Genomic DNA, 20,384 nt, shown 5'->3' with positions numbered 1-20,384 from the left:
GCGACCACTATGGGGTCCAAATTGATCTTCAGTTAGACCTACCCACCCCACCTCCGCCTCCATCTGAAGCCTGGAACTTTGCTTTAGCAAACTGGGACCGATTTCAAAACCTCATTTCAGAGTGGCAAAGAAACTATGATCTTCCCGAAGACATTAATCAGGCAGAACAAGAATTTGTCAAAGCGATTCAAAGTGCAGCCAACCACTCAATCCCACCGAAAAAACAGTCCACCGGACACCATAAAGATCATTGGTACTATTGCGAACGTGTCAAAGAACTCAACCATAGACTCAAAAGAACAAGAAAGCTATACAAAAAGCAGCCAAGTGACCGCAACAGGATCTTACTTTGTGAGGTCAAGGAACATGTGCATCGAGAGACTAGACAAATAAAAGAACAAAAGTGGCTGGAATGGTGTTCACACCTGAATGAACACACCTCTCTCGGAGAGATGTGGCAGCAAATTGACCGAGCCAAAGGGAATAAAACGCCTAAAGCTCCACACCCCAAGGCTCCTCAACAGGAAGCCGAAGTACTGGCAACCAGGTTTGCAGAGAGAGCAGCCAGCAATCAACTTCCACCAGATGTATTAGCAGTACAGACCGGACTAGAGGAAGAAAGGTGGCACAGAATCCTTACAGCATGTGAAGAAGTCTCTGACACTAATGCCCCCTTCACACTGGATGAGCTCAATCGGGCTAAGAAAAACTCCAAGGATACATCCCCTGGAGCCGACAAAATAACCTATAAAATGATTAGAAACCTCGGCCCAGAGGGAGACGCTGCATACCTAAGGTTAATTAATTTAGCCTGGACTTCTCAAACTAGACCTTCTGCTTGGAATAGAGCAGACATAGTGCCGATCCCAAAACCCAAAGATCCAGCTAATCCCAGGCCCATCTCTCTCCAAAGCTGTGCAGCCAAGACGGCTGACAGAATGGCACTCAACAGACTGGAGTGGAAAATGCCTAAACTGCACCATGATATGTATGCCTATAGAAGAGGGGTTGGCACAGTGGAATGTATTACAACTCTGTTAGCCCACTTGAATGACAGACCAGGAATGCTGATATTCCTGGACCTCGAAAAAGCCTTTGAACTGGCTAGCTCCCCAGCTATTCTATGCTGCCTCATAGACAAAGAGGTCAGAGGCAACCTGCTCTCCTGGACCAAAAACTGTCTCATAAACAGAGAAGCAAGAGTAAAACTTCATGGCACAGACTCTGAGTACAAAAGACATGAAAATGGTACACCGCAAGGAGGTATTCTCAGCCCTCTTCTCTTCAACTGTTTAATGGAAAGAATAATGAGGTTGAAACTTCCACATCACTGCAGGCTGCTAAACTACGCGGACGACTTTGTCATCATCATAAAAGGAAGGGATGCGGTGCGCCTTGCACCCAAATGCTTAGACTGCATCAGTAAAGAGGCAAAACAGATTGGAATCAAGCTCAACCCCTCAAAGTCAAAGGCCATACCCATAAAAATAGCGAACCCCAACATCCAACTCACAGTACAGGGTCAACCAATTGAATGGGTCGACACCTATCAGTATCTAGGAATCATCCTGGACACACACATGAATTTTAATGCTGAGGTCACTTACTTGAGAGAGCGAACTGCGGCCCGGACGGCAATTCTCAGGTCGCTAACCTCCCTTTCTGGAGGAGCCAATCTGCAAGTCCTTCGCACATACTATGTACAGGCAGTCAGATCAGTGATCGATTATGCCGCACCTGCACTCACAAATCTATCACACCAACAGTGGAAAAAGCTTGAAGTTGCCCAAAACAATGCTATGAGAACCGCACTGGGAGCCCCCATGTGGACCAGGCTTGAAACTCTTAGACTGGAGGCGGGTTTGCCCTCTCTACAAGAAAGAATATCACAAAGGACAGCTACAATTGTCAGTAAGATAATTATTTCTTCTGATCCAATCCCAGTACGGCAAGCCTTGGTGGTTGGACTAGGCCAAAACAATGGAAACTCTTGGGCTGCAAGAGCAGGAAAAGTCGTAAACAGACTACATTTAAAAAACATGATTCTTGATAGAGAGTGTGATCATCCACACCCAAATTACACTCCTTCCGCGCCGTGGGAAGAGCCTACTTTCAAAATAGTAATAGAAAGTCTCCCAATGAAAAAGGCTGCCTATGACCCGACAATCCTAAGGTGCATAATAGAAGAGCAAATGTATAGCATAGCAGTAGCAGGAGCCACCCACATCTTCACAGACGGATCGGTGGACACAGAATATGAGAGTGCTGGCGCTGCTCTTTGCACGGCCAGCGTACAGGCATATTGGAGACTGGGAGGACTAGTATCATCAACCCAAACTGAGCTGTTTGCCATACAACAGGCATTCGCATATGTGATTGCACAAAACACTCAAAATGCAATCATACACACAGACTCAAAAGCTGCACTTCAAATACTAGGACAAAAACAGTGGAAAGATAATGTGGAAATAATTACCACCATTTTGTATCTTGGAGCAGTCGCTAAAGGCAAAGGACTCAACATAACTTTAAACTGGATCCCATCCCATATTAGAATCCTATTAAATGAAAAAGCTGATGAAATTGCTAAATTGGCAACTCGTCATCCAGTGATACATAAAACAATTCAACCCAGCCTAGAGAACATAAAAAACATCATCACCAAAAAACTCTCACATCTCAACAAAGCCTACCTGCACCAGAGAATAGCTGAAGGTTCGCCATCTGCAACATGGCATTTTCATGCAACCAAATTAGAAATGTTAAATATCCCAAAAGGAATCCACAGGGAAATAGCAGTTAGGTTATATAGACTACGTCTAGGTTACAGATGCAACTGGGAGATTGGTGAACCCCGACAGAGAGAGTGCATCTTCTGCCAAACTGTCACAGAAAAGCCATTACTTCACTATCTTCTGGAATGTGAAGCAACCAATGACCTTAGAAGAGCTTTAAGAGTTCCTGAATCATGCAGTGGCCACCCTGAAGCCATCAACACTGCCACTCTCCTGGTCAACAAAGGTGTCCAGCAGCTCGACACCCTTATAAAGACTGTGAAGCAGTATCCTCCCCCGCGATAACAGCTTGATGGTTGAATGCAAACTCAGAATACTAAGAAAAAAAAATTGTACCACTTACGGGCTATTCATGCCCGTGCCACCTCTTGGGTGGCTTAATCTTCATCAATCAATCAATCGACAGACATTTGCAAATTCTATGAAAAGGGCATTAATATAGATATTCTGAGAGGAGAAAAGGATTAGAATGCACTTACCCCCATTCCAGAAAATGTCTGAATGTACTTAGCAATGGGAAATGAACTTTTGGATCAATATGCAGGTATTTCCATCCTGACATGTGAAAAACCTCACTCGAGGAAAGTTAATGTTATGATCTCAGCTGGCCACTTTCCCGTGAAAGTGCGGAACGCTACACAAAAAGTGGCTAATATGAAAACGGTTTTAGAGGAAAGTAAAATGAACAAATCCGCAAGGACTGTGACGAGGATTCGACCCTACGTCCTAGAGCATCCCAGTGTAAGGAAAATCAAATAATTTTTAAGACCCAGAACAAAGATGTTTAAAAAGATGGAACAGTAGGAATGTATGTTACTGGAACTGGCTGAAAAAGCCATTTGCATACCAGAATCACAGATACAACAGCACTTCGTAACAGAGCTACAATTGCAACAGGCAACAGCATTGCAACAACCAATACTGGACAGAACAAATTTGATATGTCAATGCATATTGGATCTGCCAGAAAAATCTCCCAGTCAAATTATTACAGAGTAAGCTCATTCATCTTTGGTAGCATACAAGTATGAAAAAACAAGAGCAAAAAACTAAGTGCTGTTCATAAATGACCTCACTGAGGCAAATGCAGTATTTGGAACTTTCACAGAAACCCATGAAGAATAATTCTTGGACAGTGAGATCTGGATACCAGAATATAATCTATATAGATGTAATAGGGTAAATAGGTCATATGGAGGAGTAGGTTTGAATATTACAGAGAACCTTGTATGGCCGGAGCTCCTTTACTCTACAAATGAGGTGGTGGAGGAACTGAGGGTAAAAATTGGGTAAATAAACTTAGTAATTTTCTAATATATGGTCGAGGAATTCACAGAACAGATAAATAAAATAGAGAATAGCTTCTTGAGTCTGCCAAACCCTATACCAATGTGACTTCAACCTGCTCCAGTCTAATGGAGATTAGTAAACAATAATATAATATAATAAAATCTACTTGGCAATAACCAACCACAGGTCAAAGAACTTTTTTAATTATGTAAACAAAATTTCGGTCAACCAGCGGATAACAGAGCCAACTAGGACCGGAAATATTATAAATCTTATCTTCACAAACAATGAAGACAATCAGGGACATTATGATCTCAGATAATTAGTGCACAAGCTCATCGAAGTGCAAACTAACATCAATACTCATAATAGGTCCAAATAAATTATCAAATGAGAGGAGTCATTCAATAAATTTAATGCTAATAATAACAAAAATTATATATCTTAATAAAAATTAATTAATAATAATATAAAAGGACTGAGTGGGAAAAAATTAACATGTACTTTCAAACATTCATTGGGAACTGTTCTAAGTAATAAAAATTCCATGCAACAATACAACTGACTACTGAAGCATATAAAGTCTGTCTGATACAAGTTCCTTTGCAGAAAGCCAGAAAGAGAACCAGCATAGAGAGAGCGATGCAGACCTCACTTCAGAAGAACGAAAAAATAACAAATGCTTAACTTAACAAATGAGGTGGTGGACTATCTTTCTTTAACACGACTATCTTTAGAAAGAAAGAATAATTTAAACAGGGAGATTGAAGAAAAAGAACAGACTGAAGCAATCATATCAGATTGCAGAAATGCAATTAATAAGAAAGCCATACAAGTATAAAGAAAAACCCATAATATTTCTACAATATATGTGAAATTGAAATAAAAAATCTCCGTCAGTAATGAATCTATACTTACAAGTGAAGGTTTATACATAGGACGAAAAAGAAGTTATGAAATTCTTAAAAAGCCGTATGGGGACATGTTTAGTACCCAAATAAACAGAATGAAAGTGGAAGATCCAGACAGCTTCCCGACACCCAAAAATATTCCTGATATCAACATGAACTTTCCAGATATTGAAATAAATTGATATATGACCATGCACTCAGTCCCAGGTCCATATTCATGGAATTCGATATTTATGAAGAAATGAGTGCAACGTACCAGTAGCACAGGCACTCAGTATATTGTGGAGAAAGAGCTTTCACACAGGAGAGATATCAGATTTTCTTAAATCAGCAGACATAGCCCGTCTACTCAAGGGAAGGAGCAAAGCATTGGCTAAGAATTACAGTCCAGTCGCACTAACGTCCCACATGATAAAAGGTTTTGAGAGTGTGATCAGGAGTCAGGTCTTCAGTTTCATGGAGACCAATAACTTTCACAACCCATGTCAACATGGATTTAGAGCAGGAAGTTCAGATACTTGATAATCGCAGATACTTGACCACTACGACAAAGCCACTGAGGCATTAAAAGAAATACGGAATGCAGATGTGGTATACACTGCTTTTGCAAATGCATTTGATAAATGTGACCGTGGACTGAAAGCACACGGTAGTGAGCATGGAAACCGGGAGAAAGCATGGGGTAGTAAGGTGAAACCGGTAGAAATATTAAATTTTCTATAAACCGAATGCGAAGAGTAACAGTCAACCAAATAAAATCGAGTCCAAGCGCAGTTAAAAGCTGTGAACCTCAGGGTTCAATCCTTGATCACTGCTTTTCCTTATCCTCATATCAGATATAGACAAAAATACACAGCTTCGGATCATCTTTTACAATTGACATAAAAATCAGCATGAACATTACTATTGTAGAAAACATTGAAAACTACAAACATATGATAATAAAGTTTAAATAACATGATGTTTAACAGTGATAAACTCCAGGTACTTACGGATCGAAAAATGAGGACCTTAAACAAAATACGGGATACAACCCGCAACGAAATCCGTTCATAAAAGGAAACCGGTATGTTAAGGATTTGGGAATAATGTCCGACGACAACGTTTAGGGAGCATAACCAAGCAACTATTGCGTCGTTACTACGGGCTCACCATAGCCCGTGCTACTTGGGACTTGTTCCAAGTAGCGAATCTTAAACAACAACATATTGCGTCAGCTAGGAAAATGATAGGATGGATTACGAGAATCTTCAAATCCAGGGATCCCATCACAATGGTTGTACTATTGAAATCACTTGTGCTGACCCGTCTTGAGTGCTGCTCGGTACTCACTTCCCCCTTCAGAGCGGGAGATATTGCTGAGACAGAACACATACAGCCCACAGAGACACAATAAAACACCTAAATTGTTGGGATCGTCTCAAAGTTCTCAAAATGTAGTCTATAAAGGAGACAAGAGAGGCATCAAATATATTCATGGAAGGTGGTGGAGGGCAAGGTCCCAAATTTGCACAATAAAATAACAGCAAACTGGAGAGAACGATATGGAAGGAAATGCAGAATAGTGCCTGTGAAGAGCAGGGGTGCCTTAGGCACAATCAGAGAACACTGTATAAACATCATAGGTCCGCGGTTGTTCAACATCCTCAGAGCTAGAATAAGAAATATTGCCGGAACAAAAGTGGAAGACTTCAAGAAAACGCTGGAAAATTTTCTAGAAGAAGTGCCGGACCAACTGGGCTGTGCTAGGGTATGTGGGCCTACGGGCCGCTCCAAGTAACAGCCTGGTGAACCAAACTCTCACAAGACAAGCCTGGCCCCAGGCCGGGTTTGGGGAGTAGAAGAACTCCCAGAACCTCATCCAGGTACTATCCAGGTAATAGAGAATGACAATTTTTAGTCTCCTGGTACTAAAGAACCAAGTCAGATACCTAGCTGTTAAATAACATATAAAACAAATGATTTAGAAAGTTAATAAAATCTAAATAAAAAACTGTAAATCGCCAATAAATAAACCTTAAGTCTGTCTCATGTTCTTATAAACACTAATACGTCTGGATATAACAGGAACGAACAATCAAGAGAATTAATGGGTGCAAGATTAAAGATGAATCACACTCACCTGTATCATTGAATGTGTAATTAAGTCCAAGAGACGGGAGGAAGGAGAAGGTGAAGCTCACGGGCCCCGCCACGCTGAACACAGCTGTGTAGTTAGCGTCTGTGAGGGACCTGGGGGGCAGGTACACAGGTAGGTCACATCACTAGTTACAAGGGTATATAAGGCTTACACACCTGTCATATTGAAGACACTTGTATGTTTAGACACCTGTTATATTAAAGGCACGTGTCTAAACCCCTTTAGTGAGGAAATCATGAGGTAGTGAGGTGATCATGGGGGTAGTGAGGTAATCATGTGGAAGTGAGGTAATCATAAGGGTAGTGACGTAATCATGGGGTAGTAAGGTAATCAGGGGGTAGTAACGTATTCATGGGGTAGTAAGGTAATCATGGGGTAATGAAGTGATCATGGCGTAATCATGTGGTAGGTTGGTGATCAATGGGAGATTTATTAATGGGGGTAAGGAGATAATTATCGGGTCAAAAGGAAATCTTGAGATATGAAGTTATCATGGGGTAGTGAGGCAATCATGGGGTAGTGAGGTAATCATGGGGTAGTGAGGCAATCATGGGGTAGTGAGGTAATCATGGGGTAGTGAGGTAATCATGGGGTAGTGAGGTAATCATGGGGTAGTGAGGTAATCATGGGGTAGTGATGTAATCATGGGGGTAGTGAGCCAATCATGGGGTAGTGAGGTAATCATGGGGTAGTGAGGTAATCATGGGGTAGTAAGGTAATCATGTGGTAGTGAGGTAATCATGGGGTAGTGAGATAATCATGTGGTAGTGAGGTAATCATGGGGTAGTGAGGTAATCATGGGGTAGTGAGGTAATCATGGGGTAGTGAGGTAATCATGGGGTAGTGAGGTAATCATGTGGTAGTGAGGTAATCATGGGGTAGTGAGGTAATCATGGGGTAGTGAAGTAATCATGTGGTAGTGAGGTAATCATGGGGTAGTGAGGTAATCATGGGGTAGTAAGGTAATCATGTGGTAGTGAGGTAATCATGGGGTAGTGAGGTAATCATGTGGTAGTGAGGTAATCATGGGGTAGTGAGGTAATCATTGGGTAGTGAGGTAATCATGGGGTTGTGAGGTATTCATGGGGTAGTGAGGTAATCATGAGGTAGTGAGGTAATCATGGGGTAGTGAGGTAATCATGGGGTAGTGAGGTAATCATGGGGTAGTGAGGTAATCATGGGGTAGTGAGGTAATCATGGGGTAGTGAGGTAATCATGGGGTAGTGAGGTATTCATGGGGTAGTGAAGTAATCATGGGGTAGTGAGCTAATCATGGGGTAGTGAGCCAATCATGGGGTAAAGTGGTAATCATGAAGTTGGATGTAATCATGGGGTAGTGAGCCAATCATGGGGTAGTGAGGTAATCATGGGGTAGTGAGTTAATCATGGGGTAGTGAGGTAATCATGGGGTAGTGAGGTAATCATGGGGTAGTGAGGTAATCATGGGGTAGTGAGGTAATCATGGGGTAGTGAGGTATTCATGGGGTAGTGAGGTAATCATGGGGTAGTGAGGTAATCATGGGGTAGTGAGGTATCATGGGGTAGTGAGGTAATCATGGGGTAGTGAGGTAATCATGGGGTAGTGAGGTAATCATGGGGTAGTGAGGTAATCATGGGGTAGTGAGGTAATCATGGGGTAGTGAGCCAATCATGGGGTAAAGTGGTAATCATGAAGTTGGATGTAATCATGGGGTAGTGAGGTAATCATGGGGTAGTGAGGTAATCATGGGGTAGTGAGGTAATCATGGGCTAGTGAGGTAATCATGGGGTAGTGAGGAAATCATGGGGTAGTGAGCCAATCATGGGGTAGTGAGGTAATCATGGGGTAGTGAGGTAATCATGGGGTAGTGAGGTAATCATGGGGTAGTGAGGTAATCATGGGGTAGTGAGGTAATCATCGGGCAGGGAGGCACTCATGGGGTAGGGAGGCACTCATGGGGTAGGAAGGCACTCGTGGGGTAGGGAGGCACTCATGGGGTAGGGAGGCACTCATGGGGTAGGGAGGCACTCATGGGGCAGGGAGGCACTTATGGGGTATGGAGGCACTCATGGGGTAGGGAGGCACTCATGGGGTAGGGAGGCACTCATGGGGTAGGGAGGCACTCATGGGGTAGGGAGGCACTCATGGGGCAGGGAGGCACTCATCGGGCAGGGAGGCACTCATGGGGTAGGAAGGCACTCGTGGGGTAGGGAGGCACTCATGGGGTAGGGAGGCACTCATGGGGTAGGGAGGCACTCATGGGGCAGGGAGGCACTTATGGGGTATGGAGGCACTCATGGGGTAGGGAGGCACTCATGGGGTAGGGAGGCACTCATGGGGTAGGGAGGCACTCAAGGGGTAGGGAGGCACTCATGGGGTAGGGAGGCACTCAAGGGGTAGGGAGGCACTCATGGGGTAGGGAGGCACTCATGGGGTAGGGAGGCACTCATGGGGTGGGGTGGCACTCATGGGGTAGGAAGGCACTCATGGGGTAGGGCGGCACTCATGGGGTAGGGAGGCATTCATGGGGTAGGGAGGCACTCATGGGGTAGGGCGGCACTCATGGGGTAGGGAGGCACTCATGGGGTAGGGAGACACTCATGGGGTAGGGAGGCACTCATGGGGTGGGGTGGCACTCATGGGGTAGGAAGGCACTCATTGGGTAGGGCGGCACTCATGGGGTAGGGAGGCACTCATGGGGTAGGGAGGCACTCATGGGGTAGTGCGGCACTCATGGGGTAGGGAGGCACTCATGGGGTAGGGAGGCACTCATGGGGTAGGGAGGCACTCATGGGGTAGGGCGGCACTCATGGGGTAGGGAGGCACTCATGGGGTAGGGAGGCACTCATGGGGTAGGGAGGCACTCATGGGGTAGGGAGGCACTCATGGGGGGTAGCGAGGCATTCATGGGGGGTAGAGAGGCACGCAAGCACTTTTTCACCCTGCTATACTAACCATACACCCTCTACTATTACCAATAAATAAGGTAAACTGGAACATTATCTAAGTGCAGACACAAATCAAGGAAAATTTGAAGAGAGAATTAGCTGCTCGAAAAAAGTTGTTAAACACACTGGACATAATCTTACCGAGGCCAATATACGGGGCATACGTGCTCAACCACCGTGCAAGACAAACACGTAACACTTAGTGAACCAGCCACAGGCTTAGCGCCCGCTCAGAAACATCCCTGATGAGAGGTGGGGGGGAGGTGACGTCCCAGTTATGACACCTGTGGAGCTCACTCTCACTTCCCCCTATAGGAAAAGCAACACAATCTTCACACTTGAGGGAACTCCTATTCTCCTGCTTGGAAGCATTATGTACTGCAAATACATGTGAATGTTTTTTTGCACGTTTCGAAAGCAGCCATGGTTGTAGGCCCGCTCTCTTCATAATGTACACAGCCATGGTTGTAGGCCCGCTCTCTTCATAATGTACACAGCCATGGTTGTAGGCCCGCTCTCTTCATAAAGTACACAGCCATGGTTGTAGGCCCGCTCTCTTCATAAAGTACACAGCCATGGTTGTAGGCCCGCTCTCTTCATAAAGTACACAGCCATGGTTGTAGGCCCGCTCTCTTCATAAAGTACACAGCCATGGTTGTAGGTCCGCTCTCTTCATACAGCACACAGCCATGGTTGTAGGCCCGCTCTCTTCATAAAGTACACAGCCATGGTTGTAGACCCGCTCTCTTCATACAGCACACAGCCATGGTTGTAGACCCGCTCTTTTCATACAGCACACAGCCATGGTTGTAGACCCGCTCTCTTCATACAGCACACAGCCATGGTTGTAGGCCCGCTCTCTTCATACAGCACACAGCCATGGTTGTAGACCCGCTCTCTTCATACAGCACACAGCCATGGTTGTAGACCCGCTCTCTTCATACAGCACACAGCCATGGTTGTAGGCCCGCTCTCTTCATACAGCACACAGCCATGGTTGTAGACCCGCTCTCTTCATAAAGCACACAGCCATGGTTGTAGACCCGCTCTCTTCATACAGCACACAGCCATGGTTGTAGACCCGCTCTCTTCATAAAGCACACAGCCATGGTTGTAGACCCGCTCTCTTCATAAAGCACACAGCCATGGTTGTAGACCCGCTCTCTTCATAAAACACTCACCTAATATTCTTTGCACTGGAAAATACTGACACTGTAAGACTTGTAATTTTTGATACATAAAATGCCCCCTTGCCCCGGGCCCCCATACTCTATGTGCACTCATCCCCAGTGTAACAAACTAGGCTGTTGTAAGAATTATCCAGAGTGGTTTATCGACAAAAGAGAATGGGAAGCTGAGCCGCATGGTGACCTGACCCCCAGGGGAATTCGCGGTGGAAATAACCGACCCTTTGTTCATAGCTGCGTATAATGAATCATCCTATAGTATTCAGTAATTTAGAGAAATTAGCCTTTATTCATTTTGCATTAAAATTGTATTGTATAATAGTACTGGATACAATATCAAGAGTATTCTAATTATTGAGTTTAAGTCACCATCAGTGACGTCACGAATCAGATCTAACTTTTAAGGCGGAGTGACCGGCGGTCATAGGTCATCAGGGGTTGACAGGTCTACTATTTCTCAAAGTTTTAATAACCATTTTTGTGATCGGGAACAGCTCTGCCGTTAGATGTTTGTAATTTAATTCAGTAAAATAATTCAACCAGTCTGGATCAATTAAGTACAACAGAGGTTAATTGTTATAACTTAAACCTTGCTAGTAACTGGGTAGGACTTTGACTAGGCGGAAGGATACAATACTCTGTCTGGGGTAGTCCAGACAAGGAAAAAATGAGTGTGATCTGCCGAGCAGCTGGGAGAGGTTCAAACCATCTTACCTCTCCCCAAAACCAGCCCCAACACCTAGAGCTGTGGTCGCCCAAGGTATAGTTGCTATGGTTATGTATAGAAATAGTCTCATTTGCCACTCAGGTCAAGTAGGGAGTGTTAAAGTGATAGGGAGTGAACATTTTTAGATTTTTAGTTTTTCTTTTAATAAATTAAATTTGTTAATATTTTTGCATTTCATTATTTCCATGTGTTTTTGTGTAAACTTGTATACTCTATGTCCGATCATCGATACACTTCCTCCCCCTCTCCCACCCCCCCTTACAAGTGGACATCTCTCAACACAAATCAAAAAAATTCCTCCAGCTCAGAGGTCACCTTCACCTCCGTGACCAACGGCTGTGCACCACCATATAGTTGACCCAACACCAACTATTGGTGTTGGGCCTCACTTTAAATGATATCTTGTGTGCAAAGCAATCACATTGTTGTGTCGATGATGGGTGTTAAGGGTAGAACTGATCACAGCCAGAGAGTGTTCAGGCAATGCCAAAACCCAAGAGATACCGTGGAAGCCTCATGGCCCATAGAGGATGTCACGAGGATTGGTTTAGGGAGTATGCTTAGTAGTGTGTAAGTTCGAATCCTCCTCAACATATTTTCTCTTCAGATCTTGTCGTTCATTCCTCAGACTGTCTTCATTTTCTGCTCCTTCAGGAGCTCTCCAAAGCTCCTTGTGATCCCCGACGACGCCACCAACTCTGGCGGCGGGAGGTGACGCACACAGCGGCGGGAGGTGACGCACACAGCGGCGGGAGGTGACGCACCCAGCGGCGGGAGGTGACGCACACAGCGGCGGGAGGTGACGCACCCAGCGGCGGGAGGTGACGCACACAGCGGCGGGAGGTGACGCACACAGCGGCGGGAGGTGACGCACACAGCGGCGGGAGGTGACGCACCCAGCGGCGGGAGGTGACGCACACAGCGGCGGGAGGTGACGCACACAGCGGCGGGAGGTGAAGCACACAGCGGCGGGAGGTGACGCACCCAGCGGCGGGAGGTGACGCACCCAGCGGCGGGAGGTGACGCACACAGCGGCGGGAGGTGACGCACACAGCGGCGGGAGGTGACGCACCCAGCGGCGGGAGGTGACGCACCCAGCGGCGGGAGGTGACGCACCCAGCGGCGGGAGGTGACGCACCCAGCGGCGGGAGGTGACGCACCCAGCGGCGGGAGGTGACGCACCCAGCGGCGGGAGGTGAAGCACACAGCGGCGGGAGGTGAAGCACACAGCGGCGGGAGGAGACGCACACAGCGGCGGGAGGAGACGCACACAGCGGCGGGAAGTGACGCACACAGCGGCGGGAGGTGAAGCACACAGCGGCGGGAGGTGACGCACACAGCGGCGGGAGGTGAAGCACACAGCGGCGGGAGGTGACGCACACAGCGGCGGGAGGAGACGCACACAGCGGCGGGAGGTGACGCACACAGCGGCGGGAAGTGACGCACACAGCGGCGGGAGGAGACGCACACAGCGGCGGGAGGTGACGCACACAGCGGCGGGAGGTGACGCACACAACGACGGGAGGTGACGCACACAGCGTCGGAAGGTGACGCACACAGCGGCGGGTGGTGACGCACACAGCGGCGGGAGGTGACGCACACAGCGGCGGGAGGTGACGCACACAGCGGCGGGAGGAGACGCACACAGCGGCGGGAGGTGACGCACACAGCGGCGGGAGGTGACGCACACAGCGGCGGGAAGTGACGCACACAGCGGCGGGAGGTGACGCACACAGCGGCGGGTGGTGACGCACACAGCGGCGGGAGGTGACGCACCCAGCGGCGGGAGGTGACGCACCCAGCGGCGGGAGGTGACGCACCCAGCGGCGGGAGGTGACGCACCCAGCGGCGGGAGGTGACGCACCCAGCGGCGGGAGGTGAAGCACACAGCGGCGGGAGGTGAAGCACACAGCGGCGGGAGGAGACGCACACAGCGGCGGGAGGAGACGCACACAGCGGCGGGAAGTGACGCACACAGCGGCGGGAGGTGAAGCACACAGCGGCGGGAGGTGACGCACACAGCGGCGGGAGGTGAAGCACACAGCGGCGGGAGGTGACGCACACAGCGGCGGGAGGAGACGCACACAGCGGCGGGAGGTGACGCACACAGCGGCGGGAAGTGACGCACACAGCGGCGGGAGGAGACGCACACAGCGGCGGGAGGTGACGCACACAGCGGCGGGAGGTGACGCACACAACGACGGGAGGTGACGCACACAGCGTCGGAAGGTGACGCACACAGCGGCGGGTGGTGACGCACACAGCGGCGGGAGGTGACGCACACAGCGGCGGGAGGTGACGCACACAGCGGCGGGAGGAGACGCACACAGCGGCGGGAGGTGACGCACACAGCGGCGGGAGGTGACGCACACAGCGGCGGGAAGTGACGCACACAGCGGCGGGAGGTGACGCACACAGCGGCGGGTGGTGACGCACACAGCGGCGGGAGGTGACGCACACAGCGGCGGGAGGTGACGCACACAGCGGCGGGAGGAGACGCACACAGCGGCGGGAGGTGACGCACACAGCGGCGGGAAGTGACGCACACAGCGGCGGGAGGAGACGCACACAGCGGCGGGAGGAGACGCACCCAGCGTCGGAAGGTGACGCACACAGCGGCGGGAGGTGACGCACACAGCGGCGGGAGGTGACGCACCCAGCGTCGGAAGGTGACGCACACAGCGGCGGGAGGTGACGCACACAGCGGCGGGAGGTGACGCACACAGCGGCGGGAAGTGACGCACACAGCGGCGGGAGGTGCACACAGCGGCGGGAAGTGACGCACACAGCGGCGGGAGGAGACGCACACAGCGGCGGGAGGTGACGCACCCAGCGTCGGAAGGTGACGCACACAGCGGCGGGAGGTGACGCACACAGCGGCGGGAGGTGACACACCAAGCGTCGGAAGGTGACGCACACAGCGGCGGGAGGTGACGCACACAGCGGCGGGAAGTGACGCACACAGCGTCGGAAGGTGACGCACACAGCGGCGGGAGGTGACGCACACAGCGGCGGGAGGAGACGCACACAGCGGCGGGAGGTGACGCACCCAGCGGCGGGAGGTGACGCACACAGCGGCGGGAGGTGACGCACACAGCGGCGGGAGGTGACGCACACAGCGGCGGGAGGAGACGCACACAGCGGCGGGAAGTGACGCACACAGCGGCGGGTGGTGACGCACACAGCGGCGGGTGGTGACGCACACCACAGCGGCGGGTGGTGACGCACACAGCGGCGGGAGGTGACGCACACAGCGGCGGGTGGTGGCGCACACAGCGGCGGGAGGTGACGCACCCAGCGGCGGGAGGTGACGCACACAGCGGCGGGAGGAGACGCACACAGCGGCGGGAAGTGACGCACACAGCGGCGGGTGGTGACGCACACAGCGGCGGGTGGTGACGCACACAGCGGCGGGTGGTGACGCACACGGCGGCGGGTGGTGACGCACACAGCGGCGGGTGGTGACGCACACAGCGGCGGGTGGTGACGCACACAGCGGCGGGTGGTGACGCACACAGCGGCGGGAGGTGACGCACACAGCGGCGGGTGGTGACGCACACAGCGGCGGGAGGTGACGCACCCAGCGGCGGGAGGTGACGCACACAGCGGCGGGAGGAGACGCACACAGCGGCGGGAGGTGACGCACACAGCGGCGGGTGCTGACGCACACAGCGGCGGGTGGTGACGCACACAGCGGCGGGTGGTGACGCACACGGCGGCGGGTGGTGACGTACACAGAGGCGGGAGGTGACGTACACAGAGGCGGGAGGTGACGCACACAGCGGCGGGAGGTGACGCACCCAGCGGCGGGAGGTGACGCACACAGCGTCGGGAGGTGACGCACACAGCGGCGGGAGGTGACGCACACAGCGGCGGGAAGTGACGCACACAGCGGCGGGTGGTGACGCACACAGCGGCGGGAGGTGACGCACCCAGCGGCGGGAGGTGGCGCACACAGCGTCGGAAGGTGACGCACCCAGCGGCGGGAGGTGACGCACACAGCGGCGGGAAGTGACGCACACAGCGGCGGGAGGTGACGCACACAGTAGCGGGAGGTGACGCACATAGTAGCGGGAAGTGACGCACACAGCGGCGGGAGGTGACGCACACAGCGGCGGGAGGTGACGCACACAGTAGCGGGAGGTGACGCACACAGTAGCGGGAGGTGACGCACACAGCGGCGGGTGGTGACGCACACAGCGGCGGGAGGTGACGCACACAGTAGCGGGAAGTGACGCACACAGCGGCGGGAGGTGACGCACACAGCGGCGGGAGGAAACGCACCCAGCGGCGGGAGGTGACGCACACAGTAGCGGGAGGTGACGCACATAGTAGTGGGAATTGACGCACACAGCGGCGGGAGGTAACGCACACAGCGGCGGGAGGTGACGCACACAGCGGCGGGAGGTGACGCACACAGCGGTGGGAGGTGACGCACACAGCGGCGGGAGGTGACGCACCCAGCGGCGGGAGGTGACGCACCCAGCGGCGGGAGGTGACGCACCCAGCGGCGGGAGGTGACGCACACAGCGGCGGGAGGTGACGCACCCAGCGGCGTCTTGCCAACCTAACACCAACACTACGTTTGAGGGTAGTCATCTCACAGGGGTCTCCTGCCTTGCCTAACGACTCACAGCGGTCTCCTGCCTTGGCTAACGACTCACAGTGGTCTCCTACCTTGGCTAACGACTCACAGCGGTCTCCTGCCTTGGCTAACGACTAACAGCGGTCTCCCTCCTTGGCTAACGACTCACAGTGGTCTCCTACCTTGGCTAACGACTCACAGCGGTCTCCTGCCTTGGCTAACGACTCACAGCGGTCTCCTGCCTTGGCTAACGACTCACAGTGGTCTCCTACCTTGGCTAACGACTCACAGCGGTCTCCTGCCTTGGCTAACGACTCACAGCGGTCTCCTCCCTTGGCTAACGACTCACAGCGGTCTCCTGCCTTGGCTAACGACTCCCGGGCGTAATATGACTATTCCGCTAATGTATCTGAAGTTTTGATTGGTGGTGGCGGCTCCACCGTTCACTAAATACATTGACAAGCAAAAGTATCCTTCTGACGTGACTCTCTTGTAAGAGACGTGACAGTTGCTTCCACAGTCTCACCCGCTCCCTGTAGCACTCACGGTGGAAGATTATGACCAAATAGTCGTAGAGAACTTAAACCGCAGTTACTAGTAAATCAGCTATAGCTAATAAGGCATGGAATGGCAGCAGGATGAGGTGGTATAGTCGCCTCTCACCACCCACACGCGCCTTCACCCTGCCAGTCCTCGCTGGGGCCAGGCACTAACCTGACGTAGAAGGGCTGCTGCACGTTGACGGAAGTGTTGAAGGTGGTGGTAAGGGTCTGGGAGACCTTGAGCGCCACGTCAGTAATGTTGCGCTCACACGAGGTGGTATTTACCAGGGTCGTCGCTACTCCATACTGAAAGGTTATTGTAAACCTGAATTAGTACTTATTCGAAACATAAAAATTTATTAAATATGTTATCAATGGCAGATTAAGGTGAAAATAATAATTGCTATATTAAGAATACTTATTGAAGACAAGTGGTGCAGGCAGCCTACATATACAGTCGCAGGCAGCCTACATGTACAGTCGCAGGCAGCCTACATGTACAGTCGCAGGCAGCCTACATGTACAGTCGCAGGCAGCCTACATGTACAGTCGCAGGCAGCCTACATGTACAGTCGCAGGCAGCCTACATGTACAGTCGCAGGCAGCCTACATGTACAGTCGCAGGCAGCCTACATGTACAGTCGCAGGCAGCCTACATGTACAGTCGCAGGCAAAAGTCTTTCATGGGTAGTGGGGAAAGCTGAGGTTATCTTGAGGTTATCTTGAGGTTATCTTGAGATGATTTCGGGGATTTTTTAGTGTCCCCGCGGCCCGGTCCTCGACCAGGCCTCCACCCCCAGGAAGCTGCCCGTGACAGCTGACTAACACCCAGGTACCTAATTTACTGCTAGGTAACAGAGGCACAGGATGAAAGAAACTCTGCCCATTGTTTCTCACCGGCGCCTGGGATCGAACCCAGGACCACAAGATCACAAGTCCCGCGTGCTGTCCGCTCGGCCGACCGGCTCCCTTTTTCTCCCTCCCTCCCGGGGAGGGAGAATAAATTGCAACGTTGCATTACGAGGTACCAAGATGAGGCAATAATTAACACATTTAGTTTTTACATTATCGACAAAGTATTGTCGATACTTTTCATTATATATTGATGTATTTAATGCCTCTAGCTCTTGTCCTTCAGACCCGGAAGCCATTTAATTGCATATCTCTGCACCTTTTCCAGTCTGTTGATGTACTTCTTAAGATATGAGCACCATACAATTGTTGCATATTCGAGCTTTGGTCTCACAAAGGTTGTGAACAATTTCTTTAGTTTTCTTTTAGTATTTAACCATTCATATATTTTAAAGCAAATATGAAACTGCGAAGCGTAGCATAGGCCCCTTATACAATGTCCTTTATGTGGTCCTCAGGTGACAGTTTACTATCTAGAACCATCCCTAGATCTCTCTACCAGAATTGTTAAAGCTTTTTTACATAATGTGTTAATTGTGTGTGGGCTATTTTCTCCGATTCCACATTCCATAACTTGGCAAATATTCACTTTGAATACTGGTTTACCACTTGACACCCCAAACACTTATTTTATCTAGATCAAGTTGAAGAACATTACAATCGTCTGCGTCTCCTATCTTCCCCAGTATCTTAGCATCAGCTGCAAAAAAGTTCATTTAATTCTGTATTCCTTCTGGTAGATCGTTTATGTAGACAATGAACATTACTGGTGCAAGAACTGAACCCTGTGGTACTCCCCAAGTAACACTCCTCCAGTCTCTGATTTGTCTCTGATTTCTCTGATTTCTCTGTCTCTGATTGACTTTGTCTGTGATTTCCGCCCTCATCTGTCTGTCAGAAATTTTTTCAACCGTGTCAGAAGTCTCCCTGTCACCCTTCCAGCATGTTCCAGTTTCCAGAATAACCTCTTGTGTGGGATTCTGTCAAAAGCCTCTTTTAGGTCCAGATAGACAGTCAACCCAACTATCTTTCCTGTTCAATCTCTGTGGCTATCATAAAAACTAAGTAGATTTGTTACACAGTATATTTCTGTTCGAAACCCATACTGTCTGTCCGTTATTATGTCCTTACTCTCCGGGTGTTCAACCCATTTGGCTTTAACTATTGTGTTCTAGAAAAGGCCTAAAAAAGCGTAGAAAGGAAAAATGCTATAGAAATTTTTAGAACAGACCTGGATCTGTTTTGCATTTGTTCCCTATATCTTGCTCAAAGTTCCTTTCTGCCTCTCTCCTCATCGCTGTGTAATTCTTTCTTGCTAGCTTGAGGTGCTGGTATATTTGCGAGTTAGGCCTCTTCCGATATTGAACCCATTTTGTTGTCTTTTCCTCTCTGGCCCTCTCACAATTTCTGTTGAACCAATTTTGTTTTCTGGTCATTGCATCTCTGATGTGGAATAAAAAAAATTGTCGTCATCGTATATTTCACAGAACTTGGCATACATCTCATTTACTTCCTTGCCTAGCAACAAGTCTGTCCAATTAAATTCATTAAAGACTTTGCTACGTTCCTCATAGTATCCTCTCTTGAAATAATGTTTTTCATCTGTTGCCATGTCCCCATTCTTCTAGATTATATTGCAATGCATATTTAATTTCCAACAGGACATCATCACTCTTTCCCAAGGGAGGTAGATACTGGATGTTTAATTATCTCCTCTTCTTTCCTGGTGAATATTTTATCCGGTATTGACGGAACATCTCCTTCCCTCATTCTTGTGGCCTGCTTCACGTGTTGGTACATGAATGTCTCCAGAATGAGGTTTACAAATATGCCTGTACAAATTTCCTCCATTCTTGCTTCGTAGCCCTCCCAGTTAATTCCATTCAAGTTGAAGTTCTCTAGTGCCAATAATCGTTATTTATCTTTATCGGATTTTATTATAATCTTTCATGACCATTATGAGGCCCTCTCATTGTTATCTAGTTACTCTTTTGTCCATGTGTTGCATGCTGGTGGACTGTAGGCATTTACCGATTATCAGTATCATTCTGATTCCAGGATGATTCTGTTCACCGGTGGAAGGCTATGATCTTATTAACCATCTGTGTAGTTTCCTTCTTACTAATCACATTTCACATCTCAGAAGTCATGTGGGTGGTATCTTGGTCGACAGCAATAAGTTCACCCAAGGGCAGTCCTGAGCTTAAGACGTGTTCCAATGGGAACAAGGGGCTGAGTTGTTGTAGACTGTGATTTATCTGTAATACTTAACGAAGTATAGGTGATTGATCCGACGTACCCCACGGGATGGCCTAATTGAGTTACGAGATGGAATCAATGTCCGTCTGTCAAGGCTTCTTATAAATG

The 20,384-nt window shown here is 49.5% G+C and overlaps 1 protein-coding gene across 1 annotated transcript in view; it reads right to left on the bottom strand.

Moving 5' to 3' along the window:
• LOC123760677 (polycystin family receptor for egg jelly) overlaps nucleotides 1–20,384 on the bottom strand; it is a 467,012-nt gene that overhangs the window by 305,167 nt on the left and 141,461 nt on the right. Inside the window, 2 exon segments of the mRNA XM_069328534.1 lie at nucleotides 7,119–7,228; nucleotides 17,278–17,411. Of these exon segments, the coding sequence (XP_069184635.1) occupies nucleotides 7,119–7,228; nucleotides 17,278–17,411 (244 nt within the window).

Source organism: Procambarus clarkii, chromosome 21, assembly GCF_040958095.1.
Source record: "Procambarus clarkii isolate CNS0578487 chromosome 21, FALCON_Pclarkii_2.0, whole genome shotgun sequence".
Taxonomy (NCBI): Eukaryota; Metazoa; Arthropoda; class Malacostraca; order Decapoda; family Cambaridae; genus Procambarus; species Procambarus clarkii.
Note: the sequence above shows the minus strand (reverse complement) of the source record. Positions and strands in the feature narration are given on the sequence as shown.